General features: G+C 36.2%; 1 protein-coding gene across 1 annotated transcript; it reads right to left on the bottom strand.

The window, feature by feature from the left end:
* Positions 1–56: 56 nt before the first annotated feature.
* Positions 57–15,681, bottom strand: LOC105708965 (zinc finger protein 85-like). The gene is made up of 6 exons (XM_064362895.1): positions 15,552–15,681; positions 14,298–14,393; positions 1,626–2,759; positions 1,260–1,457; positions 579–923; positions 57–85 (listed from the first exon to the last, which is right to left on the bottom strand). Exons 1-6 carry the CDS (start codon positions 15,661–15,663, stop codon positions 57–59), a joined length of 1,914 nt encoding a protein of 637 aa, XP_064218965.1. The 5' UTR covers positions 15,664–15,681.
* Positions 15,682–27,925: the final 12,244 nt, after the last annotated feature.

Here is a 27,925-nt window from a genome sequence, read left to right as displayed (position 1 = left end):
ATGATTTCTTAGTTTTAGCAAAGGTTAAGAATACACCAAAGCCTTTGCCACAATGTTCACATTTGTAGGATTTCTCTCCAGTACGAATTGTCTTGTTTAGTAAGGTTTGAGAGATGGTTAAAAGCGTTTCCACATTCCTCACATTTGTTAGGCTTCTCTGAAGTATAAATTCTCTTGGATTGATGCCTGGTTAAAAACTTTGCCACATTCTTCACATTTTTAAAAATTCTCTCCAGTATGAATTCTTTTATGTCTAGAAAGTTTTGATGGCCGGTTAAAAGCTTTGCCACATTCTTCACATTTGAAGGGATTCTCTCCACTATGAATTCTCTTATGTGCAGTAAGGCTGGAGGACCAGTTAAAAGTTTTGCCACTTACTTCACATTTGTAGGGTTTCTCTCCACTATGAATTATCTTATGTTTAGTAAAGCGTGAGGACTGGTTAAAAGCTTTGCCACATTCTTCACATTTGTAGGGTTTTTCTCCACTATGAATTCTCTCATGTTTAGTAAGGTCTGAGGAACACCTAAAAGCTTTGCCACATTCTTTACATTTGTAGGGTTTCTTTCCAGTATGAATTATCTTATGCCTAGTAAGGTCTGATGAACAATTAAAAGCTTTGCCACACTCTTTACATTTGTAGGGTTTTTCTCCACTATGAATTCTCTCATGCCTAGTAAGGTCAGATGACCAGTTAAAAGCTTTGCCACATTCTTCACATTTGTAGGGTTTCTCTCCAGTATGAATTATCTTATGTTTAGTAAGGTCTGATGACCAGTTGAAAGCTTTGCCACATTCTTCACATTTGTAGGGTTTTTCTCCACTATGAATTCTCTCATGTCTAGTAAGGTCTGAGGAATACCTAAAAGCTTTGCCACATTCTTCACATTTGTAGGATTTCTCTCCAGTATGAATTATCTTGTGTTTAGTAAAGCGTGAGGAGCGGTTAAAAGCTTTGCCACATTTTTCACATTTGTAGTGTTTCTCTCCACTATGAATTTTCTTGTGTTTAGTAAGGTATGAGGAACACTTAAAACCTTTGCCACATTCTTCACATTTGTAGGGTTTTTCTCCACTATGAATTCTCTCATGTTTAGTAAGGTCTGAGGAACACCTAAAAGCTTTGCCACATTCTTTACATTTGTAGGGTTTCTTTCTAGTATGAATTATCTTATGCCTAGTAAGGTCTGATGAACAGTTAAAAGCTTTGCCACACTCTTTACATTTGTAGGGTTTTTCTCCACTATGAATTCTCTCATGCCTAGTAAGGTCAGATGACCAGTTAAAAGCTTTGCCACATTCTTCACATTTGTAGGGTTTCTCTCCAGTATGAATTATCTTATGTTTAGTAAAGTCTGATGACCAGCTGAAAGCTTTGCCACATTCTTCACATTTGTAGGGTTTTTCTCCACTATGAATTCTCTCATGTCTAGTAAGGACAGATGACCACTTAAAAGCTTTGCCACATTCTTCACATTTGTAGGATTTCTCTCCAGTATGAATTATCTTGTGTTTAGTAAAGCGTGAGGAGCGGTTAAAAGCTTTGCCACATTCTTCACATTTGAAGGGATTCTCTCCACTATGAATTATCTTGTGTTTAGTAAGGTATGAGGAACACTTAAAACCTTTGCCACATTCTTCACATTTGTAGGGTTTTTCTCCACTATGAATTCTCTCATGTTTAGTAAGGTCTGAGGAACACCTAAAAGCTTTGCCACATTCTTCACATTTGTAGGATTTCTCTCCAGTATGAATTATCTTGTGTTTAGTAAAGCGTGAGGAGCGGTTAAAAGCTTTGCCACATTCTTCACATTTGTAGGGTTTCTCTCCACTATGAATTATCTTGTGTTTAGTAAGGTATGAGGAACACTTAAAACCTTTGCCACATTCTTCACATTTGTAGGGTTTTTCTCCACTATGAATTCTCTCATGTTTAGTAAGGTCTGAGGAACACCTAAAAGCTTTGCCACATTCTTTACATTTGTAGGGTTTCTTTCCAGTATGAATTATCTTATGCCTAGTAAGGTCTGATGAACAGTTAAAAGCTTTGCCACACTCTTTACATTTGTAGGGTTTTTCTCCACTATGAGTTCTCTCATGCCTAGTAAGGTCAGATGACCAGTTAAAAGCTTTGCCACATTCTTCACATTTGTAGGGTTTCTCTCCAGTATGAATTATCTTATGTTTAGTAAGGTCTGATGACCAGTTAAAAGCTTTGCCACATTCTTCACATTTGTAGGATTTCTCTCCAGTATGAATTATCTTATGTTTAGAAAAGCATGAGGACTGGTTAAATGCTTTGCCACATTCTTCACCTTTGTATGGTTTCTCTCTAGTATGAAATATCCTGTGTGTAATAGCGTATGAGGACCAGTTAAAGGCTTTGCCACATTCTCCACCTTTGTAGGAATTCACTCTAATATAAATTCCTTCATGTTGAACTGGATGTGAAAACTTGCAAAATGATTTGTCACATGTTTTACATTTATAAGTGTTCCTTTTAGCAAGTCTTATCTTATATCTATTTGAATATGAAAATGTATGAAAGACATTTACATATTTATAACACAGAAGTGTTTTGCTCTGCATAGCCATCAAACATTTCTTAAGTTTGTAATAAACTCTATTGTGCATTTTACAATCATCCAGTGATATATTTTCATTTCCACACTTTCCATATCTTCTCAGTATCACTTTTTGGAATAATTCTTTTATGTCCTGCTCTGCCCATAGTTCTTGAGCAAAGTAAGAACACATAACTGAAAAAAATAAAAATAACAAATTACTCTACTTGCTAGACTAAGATTTGTATAGTCTATACATCTAACCTATAAAATTATACAAACTGCATAAGCAAGATGGCATAGAAAAGTACCATAGGCCCTACTTTCTTCATAGACATATAAATCCAACAAAAAAAATCTGACCAAATCACATTTGTGGAAGATTTATAAATCAGTTACTTGTGTTCAGGTGAGCACAATACAAAGAGTTACATAGAAAAAAAAATCTGTTACATTTACCCAACAGAGACCTCAACAGAGCTTTTCCTGCTCCCCAAACATAATATAGTGACTTTAGAAGTAAACTGCCAACTTCCGCTTTGTTTTTCTTTTTTGTTTTTAAGAAAAATACATAAATAAAATAAACTCCAGAAAAATAGTGACATCTACATTTCTATTTCTGGCTTCTAAGAGTCTTTTCACACACTGGTTTCTGTCTTCCATGGCATTAAATACTAAAAAAAAAAAGTGGTAGCTAATATGGTTTCATTCTGTGTTTCCACTTAAACCTCATTTTGAATTGTAGCTCCCATAATTCTCATGAGTTGTGGAAGAAACCTAGTGGCAGATAATTGAACTATGGGGCTGGATATTTCCTATGTTGTTCTTGTGATAGTTAACAACACAAAATCTCATAGTTTTTATAAAGGAGAGTTCCTCTTCCTATGCTCCTTGTCTGACTGCCACCATGTAATATGTCACTTTTCTTTTCTGCCACGATTATAAGCCCACCCCAGCCATGTGGAATAGTGAGTCTATTGAATGTTTTTTCTTTATAAATTACCAGTCTTGGGTATATCTTCATTAGCAGGATGAAATCAGACTGCTACAGTAGCATTCATTGGAATGACAGTTTGAGTCAGTAAGACTAAAGGTAAATGCTATAGCAGTAGAGATACTGCAGTACGACAGAGAGAAAACACATGTAGCAAATGAGGACTGGCCATTAAGCAGAAACATTAATACATTTATTTAACTAAAAATAAAGAAAAAAATTTCAGATAAGATACATCCTAAGAACTTGTCTGAGAGATTCCCAGCATCTCTAGCTAAAACAATTGGTTTTAATGTATGTCAGGAAAAAGCTCTATTACAAAGACTGTGACAGGTAGTTTTTTTAAATGTTCAAATCTCAATCAAAAATTGCAATGCATAGAAAATACTATAGGAAAATAGCCTCATATAAAAATTATAAGCTGTTCAGAAAGCAACCATAAAATGAAGATGTATAAATTAATTTTTAAAAATTTAATAAATTATAGTGAGTGAAAGAGAAACACAGACAACTATAAAGAAATAAAAAATCAGAATAAGCACAAAAATATTAAAAATATCAAAAAATTATAAAGTAAAAAATTTTAGAAGAGCAAATGATGAAAAAAGATAGAAGCTCAACAAATAAACTAGGATATGCACAAAGATATTTATAACAAACACACATATAAACACAATTTTAAAAGTGAGATGAAAAGAAAATCTCGGGCGCTGCAAAAGAAAAGTGATGTGTCATTTACAAGCATAGTCTTCTTATAAGATAACCAGTGAATGTGCCAACAAAAAATTTGCAGGACAGAGGAAAACCGTGTGTTATGGTCAAAGCCTTAAAAATAAAAATAAAAATCTGTTAAGTGAGAATAATATCAACAGCAAAACTGTTCTACCAAATAAAAAGAAGAAGAAAAAAAAACACCTTCCAAATTAACTAAATTCTGAGAAAGTATATTGGCACTGCATGTATGCTACATATCAAAGAAAATAAAATGAGTTTCTATCACTGAAAATAACATGATTCAAAAAAAAGCATCTAATTATTGGAAAATACATTGTTCTGGGATAGATATGCATATACAAATAAATTAAATTCTTTACCATTATCATAATCATGAAAAAAATTAAATTATTCTTTAAAATTTATAAAAGCCTAGAAATTTTTATAAACATGTTAATAAATGTACAACAGAGATATAATTAGTAACATAAATAACAAATGAGAGCAAACATAATGAAGAATATTTGCTTGCAACTGAAGCTATTTTTTAGAAGATTAAAGTATATTGTTGTATTTTTTTATAAAGGTACTCAAATGTCAACTTTATTGTTGCTATATAAACAACTTTTTGTATTGAAAACTGTAAAAATAGCATAAAGTTTGCTCTTACTGTAACCCAAGGTTTTGAAAGCCAGAAAATATAATTATTATGCTCTAGCTAAACTAGTTAATGCTTTCTTTACCCACAAGTAACTTTGCTTCAATTTCTTGATGTTGGGTTTCACCTCACTGACTTTGGGCTTCTAAAACACATGGAAATACTTATATCTCTTGGCTTCTTTGGGTCAAATTAAATAGCAGAGCTAAAGTTATTCAAATATATTCAAACTGCATAGATCCATTATAAATTATTAGCATCACAGTAGGAAGAAAAAGATACCATAAAAATACATCCTAGAATCCATTATCAAAATTATTGGTGTATAGTCTATAATAGCAGAAAGTAGCTTTCTCGGTCTGCTATATGAAATTACCAGCAAACAAAAAAAGTGCAAGAATAAGCTTTATGGCTGAAGTGGCTTGGTGTCATAATTTCCTATTCTAGCATTCTCAGAAGGATCTCATTCACTAGACACACAGAAACTGCAGGGTCACTTGAACATTACTTTTCTTGATGCATTCTTAACTTTCTTAAGCCCAGTTTTTGTTAGTGTCCTTTCATGCTCCCTAGGACCTCTGCCTGGTAACATGTATCTGAATCTTGCCATCCTTTCTGTTTGCACAGACAGCAATGTTCTTACTTCTCCCCTCCTGTAGGGCAAGTCATCTCCAATTTCCCTGAGGATTGCTGCTCCTGTAGACTGTTGATGGAGTGAACCCTCTGGTAGAGGGAGGAAATTCAGTAGCAGCATTGGGAGTCAGCTTACTAAGGTTCTTTATCAATGTCTCCTAGTTTTGTCAGGCCCCTGAATTGTCTTGGGATTTTTTTTCAGTGAACATTTGTGAAGACTCTGGGATGAAGGTTGAATTAAACTTTTGCATTAAGTCCATCCTCATCTTGAGACAACACTAAGCTTCTCCTGGATTTTTGAAACCATATGAAATCAAAACACACTCTTTAACATATTCTTGCTCAATAGTTAAAAATGTTAATTTTTGAAGATGTTAATACAACCTACAGTGATACACAAATTTAATATAATTTCTACAAATGTCCCAATAGCAGTTTTTATAAGACTACTCATTGATATTTGAAACTTTGATTATGAACTATACCAAACACCCATGTAAGAAATCAAAGAGGTATTATACTTCTTGATTTGAAAACATATTCAAAGCTAACAAAACAATGTGGTACTGACACAAAGATAAATAGGTGAAAGAAGAGAACAGAGCTCAGAAATAAACCTTTTTGTACACCATCAAATAATCTTCCACTATGTTGCCATGACCACTCCATAGAGAAAAGATAAATAATATTTTATTAAATTTGATTAATCAAAATATAATGTTGCAAACTAAAAATCTACACTGATAAAGTAGGATCATTCTCTTGAGCCATATACAAAAAATAGTTTAAATAAAATACTTAGACACAATAAAATAACAAATATCTTAGAAACAAAATAAGGGAAAGACATGACATTGGTCTTGGTACCATTTTCTTAGATATGACATTAAATGCAGAAGCAACAAAGAAAAGAATGGAAACATTTAACTACATTATAATTCAGTATTTCTGTACACCAAAGAAAACATTCAATAGAGTGACAATGCCTTTCAGAAAATGAATGAAGGCCAAGTGCAGTGGCGCACAGCTATAATCCCAGCACTTTGGGAGGCTAAGGCGAGTGGATCACAAGGTCAAGATTGAGATGATCCTTGTCAACATGGTGAAACCCCATCTCCACTAAAAATACAAAAATTAGCTGGGCATGGTGGTGTGTGCCTGTAATTCCAGCTACTCAGGAGGCTGAGACAAGAGAATTGCTTGAACCCAGGAGGTGGAGGTTGCAGTGAGCCAAGATTGGGCCATTGCACTCCAACCTGGCTACAGGGCAAGACTCCATCTCAAAAAGAAAACAAAGAAAATGAATGAAAATATTTACAAATCACATGTGATAGGAGTTAATATTCAGAATATATAAACAACTCTTAAAATTTAAAAATAGAATTGAATAATTAGATTTAGAAATGAACACTTAATTAAATGAAACATTAGAAAGAAGCATTTGGAAGAATATAAAAAACTAGTAATTGATAGAGAAATGCATAATAATTATAATGAAAACCCAGATCACCTCACACCAATTAGAATGGCCATTATAAATTTTTTAAAAGCAGCAGATCCATTGATGATACAATACAAATAAAACATATGTTGATTGTTGGAAGACAAAAATACAGCCATCATTTAAAAATATTATGAATGTTTCTCAAACAATTAAACATGAAAGTATCATCAAATACAGCAATCACAATTACAAATCTATATCCAAAGTATGCAACTGAGGACCTGGAAGATATATTTAACAATCTGTGTTTACTGTACCAGTATTCACCAAAGCCAAAAGGCAGAAGCAACTCAGTTGTTTTTTGATTTATATACATACCAAAAAAATGTTACATATATGCACAGTGAAATATTGTTTAGCCTTAAAAAAAAATCTTGTCACATTTAAAAATCTTGTCAGATACTAAGATAAACCTTGAGAATATTATATTACCTAAACTAAGCCAGTAACAAAACATTGAATACTATATAATATCATTTATATGAGATATGTCAAGCAGTCACATTTATAAAAACAGAAAGGGGAAGAATGTTTCTCATGGGCTGAAGAGAGTGTAAAATGGGCAGTTGTTACAGGTTTTGAGTTTTAGTTTTACAAATGTAGAATTTCTTGAAGTGTTCCGAATAACAATGAGAATATTCTCATCATGCCTGAAGTGTATGGTGCTTTTTTGTTGTTGTTGTTGTTTTTGTTTTTGTTTGTTTTTTAAAGACAGGATAAGGCCAGGCACAGTGGCTCACACTTGTAATCCCAGCACTTTGGGAGGTCGAGTTGGGTGGATTGCCTGAGGCTGGGAGTTCAAAACCAGCCAGACCAACATGTAGAAACCCTTTCTCTACTAAAAATACAAAATTAGCTGGGTGTGGTGGTGTAAACCTGTAATCCCAGCTACTCAGGAGGCTGAGGCAGGGGAATCACTTGAATCCAGGAAGTGAAGGTTGCAGTGAGCCAAGATCACACCATTGCACTCCAGCCTGGGCAACAAGAAAGAAACTCCAACTCAAAAAAAAAAAGATGGAATATTACTCTGTCATCCACGATTCCAAGACGAAATGCAATGGCACTGTTATGGATCACTGTAGCCTGAAACTTTCAGGCTCAAGTAATTCTGTCCCATCAAACTCCCAAGTTTCTGTGACCATGATCCCAGCCATGCCTGGCTATTTTTTAAAATATTTTGTAAAGAGGGGTTCTTTATAGATTTACCAGCCTCGTCTGATTTTTTTTGGGCTCAAGCACTTAGATAAAATATTTTGAGATTAATAAAGCTATGATGCCTTTTAGCTCATGGCTATCACTCTAGTGAGATGGTTAGCACAGGATAGTGTGGTCTTATAAATCTCATAGTAGGTCATTGCCACTGGAAGGAAAACATAAAGTGACACCAGTTCCCACCTAAAGTTAGAGACATCTGACACTCTATAATTGAATCCCAAAAGGGGACACCCATGGCAGAGATTCTGAGGCCTGGTACTAAACCTTACTTAGAATTTTCTCCTAGGCTGGACACGGTGGCTTGTGCCTATAATCCCAGTACTTTGGGAGGCTGAGGCAGGCTGATCACCTGAGGGCAGGAGTTCGAGAGACCAACATGGAGAAACCCCATCTCTACTAAACATACAAAAGTTAGCTGGTCTTGGTGGCACATGCCTATAATCCTAGCTATTTCAGAGGCTGAGGCTGGAGAATTGCTTGAACCTGGGAGGCGAAGGTTGCAATGAGTTGAGATTCCACCATTGTATTCCATCCTGGGTAACAAGAGTGAAACTCCATCTTATAAAAAAAAAAAAAAATCGCCACACTTGCAATGTATGCAATGTGGAGTTTACTGCTGAATGGGAAAGTGAAATGGCATTGTATGTATATAGGCTTTTGTGCTGTGGTTCTAAGCAGGGAGTTTAGTTAACATGTGATGCTCTCCTTTTTTGCTTTTTGGCCCCAGAGTTCCTTGGAGTCTGGAGAGGTTGGGACTTTAAACTGCCTTATCTGAAATTTTGGTTCACAGCTTTTATTGGTTTATTTATTGGGCCAAAAAAATAAAACCAGTGAGATTGTACTGCTATGTCATGGATAGGATTTCAAGCTATTAAATCTTAGTTTGTGTGTATACATGTCTAGATGTGTTTGTTGATATACTTATTTTTAAATGTGCCTACCAAATTGGTTTGTAAGTAAGTGTGCTTATGTAAGAAGTATAAACAAGTTTTTTTTTCTCTCTCTTTTTTTTCTTGGAGACAGTCTCACTCAGTCATCCAGGCCTCAGTGCAGTGGTGCTATTCTGGCTCACTGCAACCTCTACCTTCCAGGTTCAAGTGATTCTCCTGCCTCAGCCTCCCAAGTAGCTGAAATTACAGGTGGGCCACCATATCCAGCTAATTTTGTATTTCTAGTACAGATGGTGTTTCAACATTTTAGTGAATCTAATATCAAAATTCTGACCTCAGGTGATCTGCCCACCTTGGCCTCCTAAAGTGCTGGGATTACAGGCATTAGCCAATGCACCCAGCCAGCAATTTTTAAATACATATGACTTAAGTATAACTTAAGCAAATCAGCTAGCTTTAAAATTACTGCTAAAATAAAAATAGAAACATCTTCAAAATGTAGCCATATATTCCAAATTATGCAAGTCAGAAACTAGATTAGTTAAATGTTTTAAGGTCACTAATTGATTCTTTGGCTTTTGAAAGTTGTTTGACTTTCTGCTTTACATGTTGGTAAGAGAAGGAAACATATACCATGTCCCTATCTATGCTGGAAACAGTAAATCCTGATCTGCACCTAAGTCCATAAAACTAAAATAACTTACAAGGTATTTAACAAAAATTAAGGATGCTAACAGTTGCCATTATAACATGTAATTGAGACTACTGAAAACAGATTTGCATGCAAGGTGTGTAAGGAGAGTGAAATATGTCTTTATATATATATTTATACATATATATCTTTATACATATATTTATATATATACAAGAATGTAAGAAGGTGTGAAAATACAAATTTTTGCCTAGTTTAGAGGGTTAGAGGATTGTTTTTAAATAAGATACAACTAAAAGTTTAAACAATTTATGGAAAGTTTGTAAAAATTGTATATTGACTGAACTCAAAAATGTATTATTTGGTTTTTCCATAAATTGAACATTGGAATAACAGAACAAGGGTGTCTTGAAGCACTGACACTACTCCTTAACACAAATTGGTAAAGGGTTATAAAAGTTTAAGCAGAATCAAACCTCATGGTCAAACTGGTTAAGATTGGATGAAATTATCTATAAGGTTTTATTTAAAAAGTTGGGGTTGACAATAATACACTAATGCAAGTGTGAAATTTGGCTTTCGTTCCCTTGAAAAAAAATTTTTCTTTGACTTATGAATAAACCATCTAAAAAAAAGGTGAGGACAAGAAACAGATTGAAAACCTAGACTTTCCCTCTTTATGAGTTTTTGTTTAAAAAGACAACAACAACAACAAAATCAACTTTGTGTCTTTTAAACATATGGCTTGTGGTAACCTACATTTCTATTATGTGTTTTGAGCCTTTAGAGCTTCAAAATTGTCTTTTCTAACCTCTAGGTTTTAGAAACTACAGAGGGCCCCTGGGGCATCCAAGGGAGAGGTAAGCAGGATTATTTGAGATGTTTATTGACATAGGATTTTTGATCAGGTAGTGTTTGACTTTCAAGTTATATTTTAGTGAAAATGTTAATGTGTGTTCCAAAAGTTGTATGGAATTCCCAGAGTTCTGATGTCTGAGTTTGTGTTATCGATCATAATTAAAGTTATTGTGTTAGGTCATTGTAAATCACAAAGGTGACTAAATTTCTTTTGTCAATCATGTTTTTCACTGGGGGAGAGCTGAATCTTCCGTCCTCGGTGAAGCAGCAGCTGTCTGACTCATGACTACAGACCTGGACCTCCTGCTACACAAAGGCAAGCAGGAGCTTGGCCCCTTTTGAGTTGGTGGGCTTGGAGCTCCCTGGGTGCAACTGCAGCCACCCTCCCAGGTGGAAGACATGGGCATCTCTGCTGCCTACATCCTTGGAGTCCTGGCAAGGTCCTCTCCCATTTTTGCTGGCTTGGAGTTGTCTGCTCTTGCTTCATGAACTCACTCCTCTCCCAGCACCTGCACACTCCAATCTCAGAGCAGAGTTTTAGTCAAGCCCAGGGGTCATAAATGGCAGCAGGAGGAAGACAGATTCCTTAGCAGAAAAGAGTGAGTCCCTTGTAGAGCACCTTAAGGGGCCCACAGACCACAGCAGGGACTTCTGATGCCTCCTTTTGGCCTGCCCATGGCCACTCATGGACCAACTGTAATGCACTTACTTCCTTTTGAGGCCCAGAAAAGCCCTGGCTTCAGACAGAGAGGGCAGAGGACACAGAAACAATGTAATGATCAGTTGCAGAGACAAGCTACCTTCTCTGCTGGCAGCTTTGGAGATCTGCAGAGACCTACGAATGACCTGCCTGCAGAGAGAAGTCACTCTTGTCAGGGCATTTTCTCTTCTGAGAGCTAAGCACTTGGTGGGATGACCTGTCTACAGAGAGGAGCTACCCACTGTGGGTCTCCTCTGAACCCTTCTAACACTAAATAAAGATCCTCCTTGTTTTCTTCACCCTTCACTTGTCTGCATACCTTATTCTTCCTGGATGCAGGACAAGAACTCAGGCAATGGTGCCACTGGTCACAGAGGTTTCCAGGAAAAAAAACTGGCACCTCAAAGATTCTGTAACACACACATAGCATGTATATTATAACATATTGTCCTAAATGTCTGAATCTAATGTTGCAGACAAATTTAAAATAGGAAATAGAAAGTAGAAATATATAGGGATAGTAAATCAGTAAGAAGGAAAAAATTAAAAGGTACTCTATTTTCTCATTCCCCCAGATGAAGAAAATTTGTCAGCCATTCTGGACAAAAATGTCTACATAATAGAGTCAGACATCATGGCTCACACCTGTAATGACAGCTACATGGTACACTGAGATTGCAGAATTGTTGCAAAAAAGGATTTCAAGACCAGGCTGGTTTATGTGGCAAGATTACATCTCAAAAATAAGTGCCCTTAATAGAGCTTTGAGATCCAGGAAGGAAGTTGTGAAACTTTGCTAAAGCCCAAAATTGAGGAGTGTTCTTTTCAGAAGGCAGGCCCTCATTAATGTAGCAAATTACAGGACCTCTGCTCTTGGCTAAAGAACCAGAAACGGTCCACCCAACTTGGTCTCACTGAGAATGGTGAACTTACTCTGTAACCATCCCAAACTCCTCCCAGCAACCATCTGGGAGAGGCCCTTTCCCCACAGAGGCCTGGAGGAAGATAAAAATTAATAGCCATGCAGGCAGACCTGCAGACCTTGGCCTTTACTGTGATTCCAGAAGTAGTTCAGTGACTCAGTTTCAGCCTCCTGGACCACAGTTCATGGCCAGTTATGCCTCCATAGAAACCCACACAGTGACTTAAAAAAATTCTCTTTGGGACTGGGCATGGTGGCTTATGTCTGTAATCTCAGCACTTTGGGAGACCAAGGAGGGTGGATCATGAGGTCAGGAGTTCAAGACCAGCCTGGCTACAATGCTGAAACCCTGGCTACACTAAAAATACAAAAGTTAGCCAGGTGTGGTGGCAGGCATCTGTATTCACAGCTACTTGGAGGCTGAGGCTGAGAATTGCTTAAACCCAGAGGCACAGGTTGCATTGAGCCAATATTGTGCCACTGCACTCCAGCCTGGGTGACAGAGTGAGACTATCTCAAAAAAAAAAAAAAAAAAAAAAAATAGAATCCTCTTTGGTATTAGTGAAAGCCATATTCACCCACACACTGATATAAGGTCCACCATATGCAGACCCAACTGCAGACACCTTAGTGTATGCGCTACACATCAAAGTCCTAAAGGATATTCAGTCTGTCTAAAAATAAAATGGAAATTACAACTACCCAAGCTCTTTTAACAAGCCAAATAAGGTGGACCCTAGTGTAGACTCAGAAGTCTTGTAACAAACCAAACTACAATCCTTCTCCACCACAAACCCAGAGAGCATCCAATCACCCAGGGGGCATAGCTAAAGAAAATCTTTACCTTCTAAAACCATTTTACAAAAACTTGAAGAGGTATTTGCTCCTTCAAACTCACAGACACCAATGCAAAACTATATTGTGCCCATTGTCAATGCTTCTATTTTAACACAGCACTGAAACTACATGGCAGAAGAATTAGTCAAAATGTTTTTAAAGACATTGAAGACAAATAAGTAAAAAGTTGCTGTTTCTAGATTGTATAGTCTTATATATAAAAAACTATAAACAGTACATTAAAACTTGTCTAAACTAATATACTCATTAAATAAGAAAAATATAATAAAATTAAATTACAAGTATAAGTTATGGTTCCATACACTTAAACTCTCTGATATAATGGAAAAACAATCTATTTGGAATAACATTAAAACAATAAATTTCTAAGAAAAAAATTAACCAGATGTAAATAATATTTACAATGAAAGATATGATATAATAAAAAATTAAAGAAGACAAAAATAAATTTAAAATTTTTTATGTTTATGGATTGAAAGAATAAATATTTTTAAAATGCCCTATTATCCAAAGTAATCTATAGATTCAACAAATTCCCTTTCAAAATTTCAGTGGTATTTTTCTCAAAGTAATGAAAAATACAATTGTAAAATTTACATGAAACTACAATAAACTTTGAATAGCCAAAGCAATCTTGAGGAAAAAGAACAAAGCAGAAGGACATCATACTTTATAATGTTAAACTGTGTTTCAAGTCTACTGTAATAAAAAGCGGATGGACTGTGTAGAGAAATGAAAAACAAGAACAAAGATGGGACATAAACCACCATGCACACATTTCAGGCATGATGCTAAAAGAGAATTTAAAACAAGAGGTTTCTCAAAATTATGCAGATATTTTTGTGCTCCGCATAACAATGGAAAAGCAGTCAGATTGTGCAGTCTCTTATACTTCATGAAGAGGACTTTGGGCTCTCATTGTAAACTTGAAAAAAGATCACCGAAGAAAAAGTAGAATCTTTAGAAAATTTAAAATCATAAGACAGAAGGTACTTCTGTGTGAGAGCAAAATACAAACTCCTTAGGCATCCCAGAAACTATTTCCTTTTGAACACAGCTTCCCAAATCACATTTTAAAGACTGACTTTCACTTTGACTTTTGGACCTCTCATCTGTCACATTCATTCTCACATACCTGGTGGTTTGGCTACAGTCTCATGTCTCTTCATATTCCAAGCCTCTTTTCCTTGCTCCAGATAGGTGATCAGGTCTGGCTTAGACAAAGCAATACCTGTTTTATTAAAAATAAATAAAGAATCACGAATGTTGCTCATATTCTCCAGTTCTCAAGTTACTAATTTGCTCTGTAAGAATGACATAATAGAATATCCTGATAAATTAATCCCAAAATAATTTACAACAGAAATTTTTGAATATTTAGGAAATATTTTAAATTTATATATGCATATATTTGAGATGAAGTTCTGCTCTTGTTGCCCAGGATGGAGTGCAATGACACAATCTACACTAACTGCAATCTCCACCACCAGGGTGCAGGTGATTCTCCCACCTCAGCCTCCCGAGTAACTGGGATTATAGGCATGCACCACCACACACATATAATATTTCATATTTTTAGTAGAGATGGGATTTCCCCATGTTGGTCAGGCTGGTATCAAACTTCCAAACTCAAGTGATCTGCCCACCTTGGCCTCAAAAAGTGCTGAGATTACAGGCATGAGCCACCGTGCCCAGCCTAAATTTGTATGTTTTTAATTTAACTACCTAGTACTACTGAATCAAAAACTGGTGGTAGAAGGCTGGGCACAGTGGCTCATGCCTGTAATCCCAGCAGTACAAAAGACAGAGTCAAGCAGATCACCTGTGGTCAGGAGATAAGAGATCAGCCTGGACAAAATGCTGAACCCCATCTCTACTAAAAATACAAAAAAAAAAAAAAAAAAGGAGCTTGGGGTTGTGGTATGTGCCTGTAATTCCAGCTACTTAGAAGTCTGTGGCAGGAGAATTGTGTAAACCAAGGAGGTGGAGGCTGCAGTGAGCCAAGTTTGCACTACTACATTCCAGCATGAAAACAGAGCAAGATTCCATCTCAAAAACAAAACAAACAAACAAACAACAACAACAAAGAAAATAATTGGTGGTGGCAATTAGATTTTTTGGTGTAGGAAACAATGTTTTAAGCCGCCAACTTTCTATCATTACCAATAATCTATAGTGAAAAATACAGATCAGCTCAGGAATGTGGAAAATTCAGATCAACATGAAACATCTTGAAGATATTCCTCTCTATACAAATTTCTAAACTTTTTTTCAAAACTGAGATCTTAAACTTATCTATACAAAGAAAAAATTACCAAAAACATTTTACAAATAAAATAAAATAAAACCTTTAGGGTATATTATGAATGTGTATTGAAGTTATTCTCACCAAGGAAGACCAGGTTTCTGTAGTTCTCTAGCATCACATCTCTGTATAAATTCTGTTGTGCAGTGTCCAGGCATTGCCACTCTTCCAGAGAGAATTCTATGGCCACATCCATAAATGTCAATGGTCCCTGATAAACATACACATATTACATATTTACCAAGAGGACATAGGCAGAATTTTAAATTTGACTCAAGATGAAATGAGAGTAAAAAGAAGTGCTTCTAATGTATGGGAGTGAATAAAATCTATAAAATAATTCTCAACACAAAAATATATTCTAATGTATTCACTAACTCTGTGTAAAGAGAGTAGCATAATCCACAACATGAGTGTATATATAACAGTTTTCTAGATTGCAAAGTATACAATTTAGGGCATAAACACAAATGTACATTTTTAAGTGCTGTATTTGCATCAAACAAAATGAGCTGTGTATATTTTTCAAATGAAAAAGACATTTTGAGTTAGAAGGTACGTCTCAAATTTCATTGTGTATAATGAACTGCAGATCTTGTCTTGCAAATTATTTTTTTCAGAAGATCCAAAATAAGGACTGAGTTTCTGAATTTCTAAGAAGTTCACCAATAATGTAACTGGTTTTGGCCTGATAAGAATATTTTGTCAAACATCCAGTAAATGAAAGAACCTGTTTTTACCAGTTTTTCTGGCCCATAAACACAATAAATGGGCTGATAACCACTTAGCTAAGAATTACCTCTCAAGTTTGAATGACCTTATAAATCTCTTGGTAATTTTGTCCCCACTCTAGGTAATGTGATTCCAAAGTTTGCAAAGGGTCCATAAGTGTGTGTTTTAACCAAGTCCACTGTCGATGCTGACGTTGCTCCCCGTGCTCATCATTAGAATTAGTCAGAGAAAACCAGCACAGCACAGAATCCCTTACACTCAGCACTCTTGTCACAACATAAATAATTTTGGTACAAATGAAGACAATCAATCTCCATCCTACAATATCATAATATTTGCTGGATCTTTAGGAGGAAGTAATGTCTGAGTAAGTCTACATTTGGAAAACAGCATGTACACAGGTATTAATGCAATGTTTATAAAGCAAGTACTATGTGATCAAGAGAATGTTACAGAGAACATGCTGGGAATAATGTATTATGAGATTTAATCTTCATAACACCCTGGGAATGGTACTAAGTGTCTAATAATTCCCATTATTTAAATAAAGGACCCAGCATTTTTCTTTACTTTTCTGTTTCTCTGTAATTGGTTGTTAAAAAATTGTAGAGAATAAAAGCTAAATATAGACAGATGAGAGGGATACAAAAAAAAAGTTTACTGTTGTTTGGAGAAATTGTTACTGGATTTATGTTTACTTTCTTGTTAAATGTTTAACAACTACTGGATCTGAAGGAATAGAAAAAATGTTGCTAAATGGAAAGTCTCTGCAAGCACTGGTTTTAATAGAAAATTTAAAAATTAAGACCTTAAAATACATACTTTATTTTTTCATTTATCTCCTTTTGTATTTCAGGAAATTCTGCACAACAGCTCTAGAAAGGTAGCAGGATTCAGCAGGGCACGGTGACTCACGCCTGCAATTCAAGCACTTTGGGAGGCTGAGGCAGGTAGATTACAAGGTCAGAAATTTGAGAGCAGCCTGGCCAACGCAGTGAAGCCCCGTCTCTACTAAAAATACAAAAATTAGCTGGGTGTGGTGGTGTGCACTGGTGCTAAGGAGGCTGAGGCAGAAGAATCACTTGAACAAAGGAGGTAGAGGTTACAGTGAGCTGAGATTACAGCACTGCACTCCAGCCTGGGCTTCAGAGCAACTCAGTCAAAAAAAAAAAAAGAAAGAAAGAGAAAGGTACCAGGATTCACCACCCAAAACTGATTTTCTCTATCAACTCTGTGAGGCAAGAACTCCAGGGTGGGGACAAACCTAAATGAATCCCCCAAATAAGGTGAGTCTGAACAGAACTGGGTCAGGAAGAGAACCCTATGCAGAATTCTGCTCTCTATGCCTCTTGGGGGCATTTCCAATTCTGTTTTTCTTAAATTTACCTAAGAGAAACTTAAATGCCAGAGTGTATAATTTTAATCTTTTTTAGTCACTGTCTTCAGTTTTATTACATACCCTAATAGGCAATTAAAACAAATTTTTTTTTTTTTAATGATAGGGTTTCACCATGTTGGTCAGGCTGGTCTTGAACTCCCGACCTCAGGTGATTCACCTGCCTTGGCCTCCAAGGTGCTTGGATTACAGGCGTGAGCCACCACCCTCAGCCAAAACAAATCTTTTTAGATTTTCATGGGTAATATTTTTAGAAGATAAATACATATTCTTAGCAAGGAAAATAAATACAAATAGCAATAACAACTATTCTGTCCCTAAATATCTCTTAAGATGATATCAAAAGTCACAATAATATAAAGTGGCCCAAGTAAAGCTAACATTTCTTGCACACATTTATTTATTGCATCAATCATATAATTCTTTTACCTTTTTGAGATGGAGTCTTGTTCTGTAACCCAGGCTGGATTGCAGGTGGCATGATCTTGGCTCACTGAAACCTCCCCCTCCCACATTCAAGCAATTCCTGTCTCAGCCTCCCGAGTAGCTGGAATTATAGGCACCTACCACGCCTGGCTAATTTTTGTACTTTTATTAGAGATGGGGTTTCACCACCTTGGCCAGGCTGGTCTTGAACTCCTGACCATGTGATCCACCTGCTTCAGCATCCCAAAGTGCTGGGATTACAGGTGTGAGCTACTGCACTCAGCCCCAACTATATGTTTCTTGATTCAACAATGTATCTAGTTGCTAGTATAGACTAAAAGTTCCTGGATGGTAAAAACCGTAACTGTTTCAAATATTTTCTGAATGGCCATAAAAGATTAAAAAACTAAAAAAACTTTATCTGTTTGAGTCTCCAGATCGTATTTTTCACCCAAGTACCAGGAAATTGGAGAAAATTTCATCTGGATACCAAAGGCATCTTTTGTATGAGGGGAGGAACAAACACAGGCTGACTCATTTCTCTTACACTGAGACTTAGGAGAATTAACCACTCTTGTCTGACTAATACAGTTCTGCTCTGGATATCCTGATTTCTGAATGGCACCCAGCTTATTGTGAGAGGGCTTCCAGTGAGTCTGGGCTGATGGCCCAATAGTAAGCCAGGCAGGGGAAACTCAGGCTTATTCTAAATAGAAAATGGAACCATCCTGGTGTAGCTCCAGGACCTGGATTACCTTGTCCTGACTAGCTAGCTCTTGGGTAAGAAGGAGAATAATATTGTACTACAAAATCACATTTTACAGGTAGGTGTAGTGGTGATTATGCCCTGGATACACTGTGGTCTTGGTTTCTCACTCCTAAGATACCTTTTTACACTTGCAGATTTTGCCATCAGATTCGGTTTACACCTGGAGCCTCTCACATAACTATAGCAGGTCACTGGATAAGAGCTGAAAAGCTCAAAGAGCCACGTTCTAAAAAAGAACTTTAAAATTTTACTGTTGACATCTCACAATGCAGAAAAGGCCTCTTGCTGGTTTTCAGTACATATTTAATTCTATGTCTGGTCCTGTTTTGTAATACCAGGCAAGGCCAGAACTTATGTGCAGATTCTAGGTGGGATCAACCAGGCTCTGCATTCTTGTGTGCTACAGCAAATGGAGTACAATCAAATGAGAAAGCCCCTTACAGGCTGCTCTAGTACATTCTAAGTGATATATCTACCTAAAAAGAAAAAGCAGAGTCAACATGAATATGAGTAGACAGTGTATTTGGGCCAAACTTGAGGACTGTAACTTGGCAGCAAAGATTTAAGTTGCCTGGAATCTATACTTTAATTAGCAGTAGTTACTAGTGAATTTGCAAAGGTAAAAAAAGAAGGACAGAATGGGCTGATACAAAAATTCTTATTTATTTATAGAAATAACATTAATTATTGATTGGATATACACTATCAAGATTTAGGGTTTGGGTTATCGTGTCCAGTGTGACATTAGTAGTTTAATTTATAGCTACTAATGGCAACAGTGAACAGCTTTAAGAGATATAGTTCAAAGGTGAAAAAAAAGACAAAATTGTGCTCTCATTTTAATGTCTCTGAGTCTGACAACAGAAAGAATTTGTATTTCTCAAATACAAGGTTTTTCTCCCCCCAAATCTCGAGATTCAGAATTTGGATCTGCAGGTTTAGGCCCTGGATTGCTGGAATAGCAACAGTTGTTATCTGCATCTTTTTGGGCATTTTAGTAAGAGGAAATTTTTGGGCCTTTTAGCAAAAGGAGGAAAGGGAAAGTTGAGATTCTCATGTCTACATCTAATTACTCTGATTGGGTTTCTGGGCCAGCCTCGTGATCTATGAATCAGTTTCAGGTCTGAAACACAAGAGTCACTGAAAGAGGTCCTATGATTGATTGCTGCCCTGTGAAGTTTGTAAAAATCTGATCTAGCCCCTCTAGAAGTGACTGTAGGAGACTACAGATAGCAAATACGCAGAGACACAATTCTGCCTGCATATTCAAGAGACAGCATGCACTCTGCAGCACAATTATGAGTTTCCTGGAAGGCAGAGGGGGAAAGTCCTTGCTAGAGTTAAGCTTGGTTGGCACCTTATATATTTATATCATTTCTGATGATTCTAGACAATATTTGGAAAGAATAATTAAAAGAAAAATTTTCTCCAGCCCCAGAGAAACTCCACCATAATAGAAAAGAGAAAAAACTGTTTTATTATGCAATTTAACTAGAATGTTACATATATCAAAGTGAATCTGCTTAAGAAATTGCAAAGACAGAAAAATGATCACCATATTTATTACACAAGTAGAAGAATTTATAGCACCATGTCACACATAGTTCATTCTAAATTCACCTGGTAACTAAGGTGGCCATCCATGTATGCTAATTGGTTATATTCAATGACAAAATGAACTTTTCACCTCTTCATGATAGAAGGTGATTTTGTAACTTGAAGCCAGATGCCTGCTGAAGGTAGACGCTCACTCTCCAACATAAATGGTTGAATAGGGTGCTACCTTTCTGGCTTTTTACATTTTAAAGCAAAGGCTCTCTACTCTCTGAGCACTAGGCTATAGTACTCCTGCTTGCCCACTCCTGGTGGCTAGTGTGCTCTCTTGACTCCTACCATCCAACACAGAGGCACATCTTACAATACAGTGCTTACAGCTGATATCTCACATCTTATGTAAACCTCAATTGCCAAAGCAGCACTCCAGTGCCACATTAGAGAGTGAAGCCTGAGCTGTAGGAGGAGAGCCTACAGTCCTCCTGGGTAGAACTGTAGCTTCCAAATAATGGGAATATGAGCAGTGCTTCAGTATCAGTTTCTATTTATAATGGTGTCATAGAAAAAATACTGCTGGATTTCTAGCATGAGTCTAGACAGAGAAAGATCCAAGAGCCCTAACTATGAGCATGCACCTCATTCACAGATGCCATGAGGTACTAAAAGGGCTTCTGAAAGACACCCAAAGCTTTAAAAAGGAAAACAACTCCCAGCCTGAGCAAGATTACATTGAAAAAAAAAAAGTTAAAAGCATCTTAAGAAAAACCTCAGACCACATACAAGATTAAGTCAGCCAGAAAATATTTTCCTAAAAGAAATTTATCTCTAAACACCCAAAGTGTACAGCTACTCTCAGCATGAGATACATAAGCACTATGAAGAAAGGGGTCATACTTTCAGCAGAATTTTGTTTCTCTTTTATCTCTGCTGCTCTGTCATCTCCTGCCATCAAATGTGGGATCTATATTGTAATACATCTAATAATTTCCACCAGCACTGTTTGATGAAGAATTAGACTCTGACTTTGTTCATATAGTGGAATATATTTAAGCTTGGAACATAGGTAACTGAAGAACTATTATAGCGTTTGGATGGCCACATCACTTGTGTTCATTTGCCCTGTAATAGTTTATTTGTCCTGTAAGAGCAGTATTCAAATTTAGTAAAAGAAAAGACACTAAACATATGCTTACCTATAGTTATCTCTACTAGATAAATTATGAGTGTGTCAGACTAATATCTCCTATAACAATTTGGTAGTGAATTTATTTTGGATATTAGATATAAATATCTAAGTATAAATAACTTTAATGTAGTAGTTGTAATGTATGTAGGATTTTTAAAAATTATGTTTAACCATAATTCAATTAATACAATTTATATTTCAAAAGTATTAATGATAGTATTAAAATAACTATTTAAGAAATGTATTTAGACCAGGCATGGTGGCTTATGTTGGCAATCTCAGCAGTTTGGGAGCCCGAGGTGTGTGGATCACCTGAGGTCAGGTATTCTGGACCAGCCTGGCCAACATGGTAAAAGCTCGTTTCTAATAAAAATACAAAAAAAAAAAAAAAAAAAAAATGCCTGGCATGGTGGCAGGTGCCTGTAATCCCAGCTACTCAAGAAGCTGAGGCAGGAGAATCAGTTAAACCCTGGAGGTGGAGGTTGCAGTGAGCCGAGATCATGCCAATGCACTCAGGCCTAGGCAACGAAAGCAAAACTCCATTTCAAAAAAAAAAAAAAAAAAGAAAGAAAAGAAATAAAGAAATGTATTCAAAGTAAATATTGTGGCCTAATAAAGAATATTGTTTAATTTATGTAAATGCATGTTGTCTACAAACACTACATATTACTATGCTAATTGTTTTATAGATATAAACAGAAGCCAAAGTACAACTACAGACTCCACTCTTCAGTTTATATACTGAACTGCTTTTGCAGTATAAGTACTTCATCCTGTAAATATTCATTAATTACCTTCGATAATCACTTTCCTATTAAACAAACTTAATCAGTATCTTTTAGACTTTATTATTTTGTAATGCTAAATTTAATCCCATCCTTGTGTTCAACCTTTGTGTTCTCTCAGAATCAGCTTTAAACTAAACAAATCTGTGTCTACTTTAAAAGACTAAAAATAGAAAACATAAATCTTTGCCAAAGCAAAAATACAAAGCAATAAATCTGAGGTCCTAAATGAATACAATCCTGAGTCCATAAGAATGAGAAACAATTTATTTAGCTGTTACAATTATTTACACATATTTTCTGAAAGGCACAGAAAAAACCTACATACAATCCAAATGCTTTAAGGGAGATGAGCAAAATATCCCCCTGATTTTCAGATAGGAAAATAAAGCCACTTATTTCTCATTTATGTTTTCTCCTAAAGAAGCCAGGTCTCTGGACATGTTTTTGAACCCTTAGACATCTGAATTTTAGTAGACACTGGATTCAAGCATCTAAGGAGAAGCCCTGGGCATACTGTGCACGTGGAAGAATGTTTATGGGGAAAAAAGCAGAAGAGAAAAAGTGTTATAAAAAGTTCATGGTTGCATATGAATAAATCAAGTTCTTCGAGTCAGATAAAGAGACTTAGATTCTGACACAAAAACTTTGGTAGACTACAACAACCCACAGACAATTAGACAGATTTTTAAGACAGAAAATTAATCAAGATATTAGGAACTAAACTCAACACTTGACCAAATAGTCCACATATACATCTACAAAACTCTCCATCTAAAAACAAGATAATACACATTCTTCTCATGATCATGTGGCACATAATTAATTTACTGACAACACAGATGTGCACAGTGGCTCACACCTGTAATGCCAGCACTTTGGGAGGCTGAGGCAGGTGGATCATCTGAGGTCAGAAGTTTGAGACCAGGCTAATATGGTAAAACCCCATCATTACTAAAACAAAAATGAGCTGGGTGTGATAATAGAAAACTGTAATCTCAGCTACTTGAGAGGTTGAGGCAAGATAACTGCTTGATTTTGGGAGGCAGAGTTTACAGTGAGCTGAGATTGCATCACTGTACTCCAGCCTCAGTGACACAATGAGACTCTGTCTTAAAAATAATAATAAAAAAATTGCCCACACTATCAGAAATAAAACAATCCTCAGCAAATTCAAAAATTCCAAAATCATACCAATCACACACACAGCATACAGCTTAATAAAAATATGATTCAATTAGAAAAAAAACAATGGATACCATAGAATTACATGGAAATTAAACAACCTCCATTTAAATGACTTTGGGGTAAATAATGAAATTAAGGCAGAAACTAAGAAATTCTTTGAAACAAATGAGAAAAATGATACAACATAACTGAATCTCTGCAACACACCTAAGACAATGTTAACAGGAAATTTTATACCATTTAATATTCACATCAAAAAGGTAGAAAGAGCTCAATTTAAACTTAATATCATCAATAAAAGAATGGGAGAAGCAAGAGCAAATCAACTCTCTAGCTAGTAGAAGACAAGAAATAACCAAAATCAGATCTGAAATAAAGGAGATTTAGACATTAAAAACTATATAAATGATTAAGAAATCTAGGAGTTAAATCCTTAAAGGAAATACTAAGTTACACTTTTACTAGCTAGATTAATGAAAGAAAAAAAAAGAAGTTTCAAATTTGAAATGACAAAAGGGACATTATTACTGACCCCACAAAAATATAAATAACTATTGAAGTATAGAATGAACAGCTCTATACACACAAACTAGAAAATCTAGAAAACAATGGACACATTTCTAGACAAATACATCCTCCTAAGAGTGAGCAAAAAAGAAATTGAGTCCCTGAATAGACCAATAACAAGCTCCAAAACTAAATTTGTAATAAATAGCCTACCAACCAAAAAAAGCTCAGTACCAGACAGATTCACAGCTGAATTCTACCAGATATACAAAGAAGACCTAGTATCATTTCTACTTAAACTATTTCAAATAAATTGAGAAAGAGGGACACCTCACCAAGTCATTGTATAAGAACATCGTTCTTATACCAAAACCCGGCAGAGATAAAACAAAAATAGAAAACTTGAAGCCAATATCTTTGATAAACATTGATGAAAAAATCCTCAACAAAATACTAGCAAATCAAATCTAGCTGCACATCAAATAACTAATCTATTATGTTCAACTATGTTTTATCTGTGGGATGCAAGATTGGTTCAACATACAAAAATTAATAAATGCTATAAGTCATATAAACAGAACTAAACATAAAAAACACAAAATATTTCAATAGATGCAGGAAAAAACTTTCAATAAAATTTAATATCTTTTTTTGTTAAAAGCTCTCAACAAACTATGCGACGAAGGTACATACTTTAAAATAATGAGTTATCTATGACAAATCAAAAGCCCAAATACTGAATGAAAATAAGCTGGAAATTTATTCTTGAAAACTGGAGAAAGACAAAACTGCCTTCTCTCACCACTCTTATTTAATATAGAATTCAAAATTCCAGCCAGAGCAATCAGGGAAGAGAAAAAATATAAACATTCAAACAGAAAGAGAAGAAGTCAAACGATCCCTGTTTGCAGATCACACAATTTCATATTTAGAAAATCCTACAGTCTCAGTGGAAAAGCTCTTTAAACTGACAAGCAACTTTAGCAGAGTTTCAAAATACAAAATAGGTATACTAATGTCAGTAGCATTCCTGTATATCAACAACAACCAAACCAAAGCCAAACTTAAAAAAATAAAAAATTCCATTCACAATATCTAGGTATACAGCTAGCCGGGGAGGTGAAAATTCTCTTCAAAAAGAATTATAAAACACTGAATAAAGAAGTCAAAGATGAAACAAACAAATGGAAAACCATTTTATGCTCATACATAGAAAAGATCAATATTGTTAAGATGGTCATACTGCCCAACAAAATTTACAGATTTAACACTATTTCTATTAAACCACGGATACCATTTTTAACAGAACAACAACCACCAAAACTACTTTATATTTCATTATGAAACGACAGCAACAAACAAATAGCTAATACAATCCTAAGCAAAAAGCATACAACTGAAAGCATTACATTACCAACCTCAAACTATACTACAGGGCTACAGTAATCAATGCAACATTGTACCAATGCAACACAATACGGGCCTAGAAATAATGTCACACACCTACAACCATCTGACCTTTAAAAAATCAGACAAAAAGAATTTGGGAAGATATATCTTTTTAATAAATGGTGTTGAAATAACTAGCTAGTACTATGTAGAAGATTGAAATCAGATTCCAACCTTAGTCCATATACAGGACTTAAACTAAAGACCTAAATGTAAAACTTAACGTTGTAAAAATAAATAAATTAATTAAAACACTGACAGATAATCTAGGAAATACCATTCTAAACCTAGAACCTGGCAAAGATCTCATGATGAAGGTACCAAAGCAATTGCAACAAAAGCAAAAATTGACAAATGGGACCTAATTCAACTAAAAAGTTTCTTCACAAAAAAAGAAACTATTAACAGAGTGAACAGACAATCTACAGAATAAAATAATAATAAAAATAAAACATTTGCAAACTACGCTTCTGTCAAGGGTCTAATATCTAGAATCTATTTAAAAAAAAAAAACTTAAAACAGGGAGATTTCCACCATGATGGCCGAATAGGAACAGCTCTGGAGTACAATTCCCAGCGAGAACAACTCAGAAGGCAAGTAATCTCTGCATTTTTAGCCAAGGTACCACGTTCATCTTAATAGGACTGGTTGAACAGTGGGTGTAGCTGAAGGAGGACAAACTGAAGCAGGGTGGGATGTAGCCTCACCTAGGAAGTGCAACGAGCTGGAAGGCACTCCCTTCTACCCAATGGAGGCCATTGGGGACGTTCAGCCTCTCCAGAGCTCCGGTTCCAATGCTGCGCTTCCCTTGTGGCCTTTGTAGCCCACAGACCAGGAGATTCCCGTATGCCAGTATGCACCGCAAGTTTTCAGGGCAAGTCTGGGCTGCTGATTCAGCTGCAAACACATGTTTCCAGCAAAAATCTCTGCAGCTGTTTTGACTGGTGCCTGGAGCACCTAGAGAACCTGAGAGACAGGGTCACCCATACACCTGTGAGTCAGGGTCACCCATACACCTGAGAAAGGGGGTTGAAGGCGGGGAGCCAGGTGATCTGGTTCTGTGGGTCCCACCCCTACAGAAACAAGCAAATTGAATCCCACTGGCTTGGGATTTTCACAGCCAGCATAGCAGAAGTTTGAGCTTGACCCGAGCTCCGTGGGAGGAGCGACATCCGCCATTACCACGGCAGCTGTACCCTTACCTGTGTAAACAAAAGCACAAAGAAATTTACACAGCAGCTGGAGGGGAGCCCAAAGCAGGTGGCAGCTTAACAACGCCTCTGCAGGCAGACTGACTTGACTCCCTTTTTGCTGAGCAGAACATCTCTGATAAAAAAGAAGCAGCCTGTCAGAAACTGATACATAAAGCCACACCTTCCCAGGACAGAGGACCTGGGAAAATGAGCGGTTGGGAGTTTTGTGCAACAGACTTAAACGTTCCTGCCCATAATCTTTAAAAGGAGTAATGAAGCTCCCAGCACAGCATCTGAGCTCTGACAAGGACAGACTGCCTTCTCAAGTGGCTCCCTGACCCCTGTGTATCCAAAGAGTCACCAGACACAGGAGAGCTCTGGCTGTCATCTGGTTAGTACCCTTCTGGGATGAAGCTACCAGAGGAAGGAACAGACAGCAATCTTTGCTGTTCTGCACTCCCTGAAGGTAATTCCCAGGCAAGCGGGGTCTGGAGTGAACCTCCAGCAGACCTGCAGCAGAGGGGCCTGACTATGAGAAGGAAAACTAAAAAACAGAAAAAAATAGTCTCAACATCAACAAAAAGTATGTCCACTCAGAGACCTCATCCGAAAGTCACCAACTTCAAAGACCAAAGATAGATAAATCCATGAAGATGGGAAGAAACTAGCACAAAAAGGATAAAAACACCAAAAACCAGAATGCCTCTCCTCCTCCAAGGGATCACAACTCCTCACAAGCAAGAGAACAATACTGGATGGAGAATAAGTTTGATGAAATGACAGAAGGAGGCTTCAAAATGTAGACAATCACAAACTTCTCTGAGCTAAAGGAACGTGTTCTAACCCAATGCAAAGAAACTAAGAACCTTGAAAAAAAAGGTTAGATGAAATGCTAACTAGAATAACGAACTCAGAGAACATAAATGACTTGATGGAGCTGAAAAACACAACACAAGACCTTTGCAAACCATACACAAGTTTCAATAGCGTAGTCGATCAAGCAGAAGAAAGGATATCAGAGATTGAAGATCAACTCAATAAAATAAAATGAGAAGGCAAGATTAGAGAAAAAAGACTTAAAAGAAATGAACAAAGCCTCCAGGAAATACAGGATTATGTGAAAAGACCTAATCTACATCTCTTTATAGAGAACACCACAAACATATTCCTTAAAAAGAGCAAGGGTACACAATCATCAGATTCACTAAGGTTGAAATGAAGGAAGAAATGTTAAGGGCAGCCTGAGAGAAAAGTCAGGTTACCCACAAAGGA

Source organism: Aotus nancymaae, unplaced genomic scaffold (assembly GCF_030222135.1).
Source record: "Aotus nancymaae isolate 86718 unplaced genomic scaffold, 86718_ANA_hifiasm-v0.15.2.pri h1tg000049l, whole genome shotgun sequence".
NCBI lineage: Eukaryota > Metazoa > Chordata > Mammalia > Primates > Aotidae > Aotus > Aotus nancymaae.
The sequence above is the reverse complement of the archived record's forward strand: the minus strand, read 5'-3'. Positions and strand labels throughout refer to the sequence as shown.

Coding starts and splice junctions, on each gene's coding strand:
- LOC105708965 (XM_064362895.1), bottom strand. CDS start 15,663: ATGGATGTGGCCATAGAATTCTCTCTGGAAGAGTGGCAATGCCTGGAC. Junction 14,394..15,551: donor CAGAAACCTGGTCTTCCTTG/GTGAGAATAACT, acceptor TTAATAAAACAG/GTATTGCTTTGTCTAAGCCA. Junction 1,458..1,625: donor ATGTGAAGAATGTGGCAAAG/GTTTTAAGTGTT, acceptor AATGTGGCAAAG/CTTTTAAGTGGTCATCTGTC.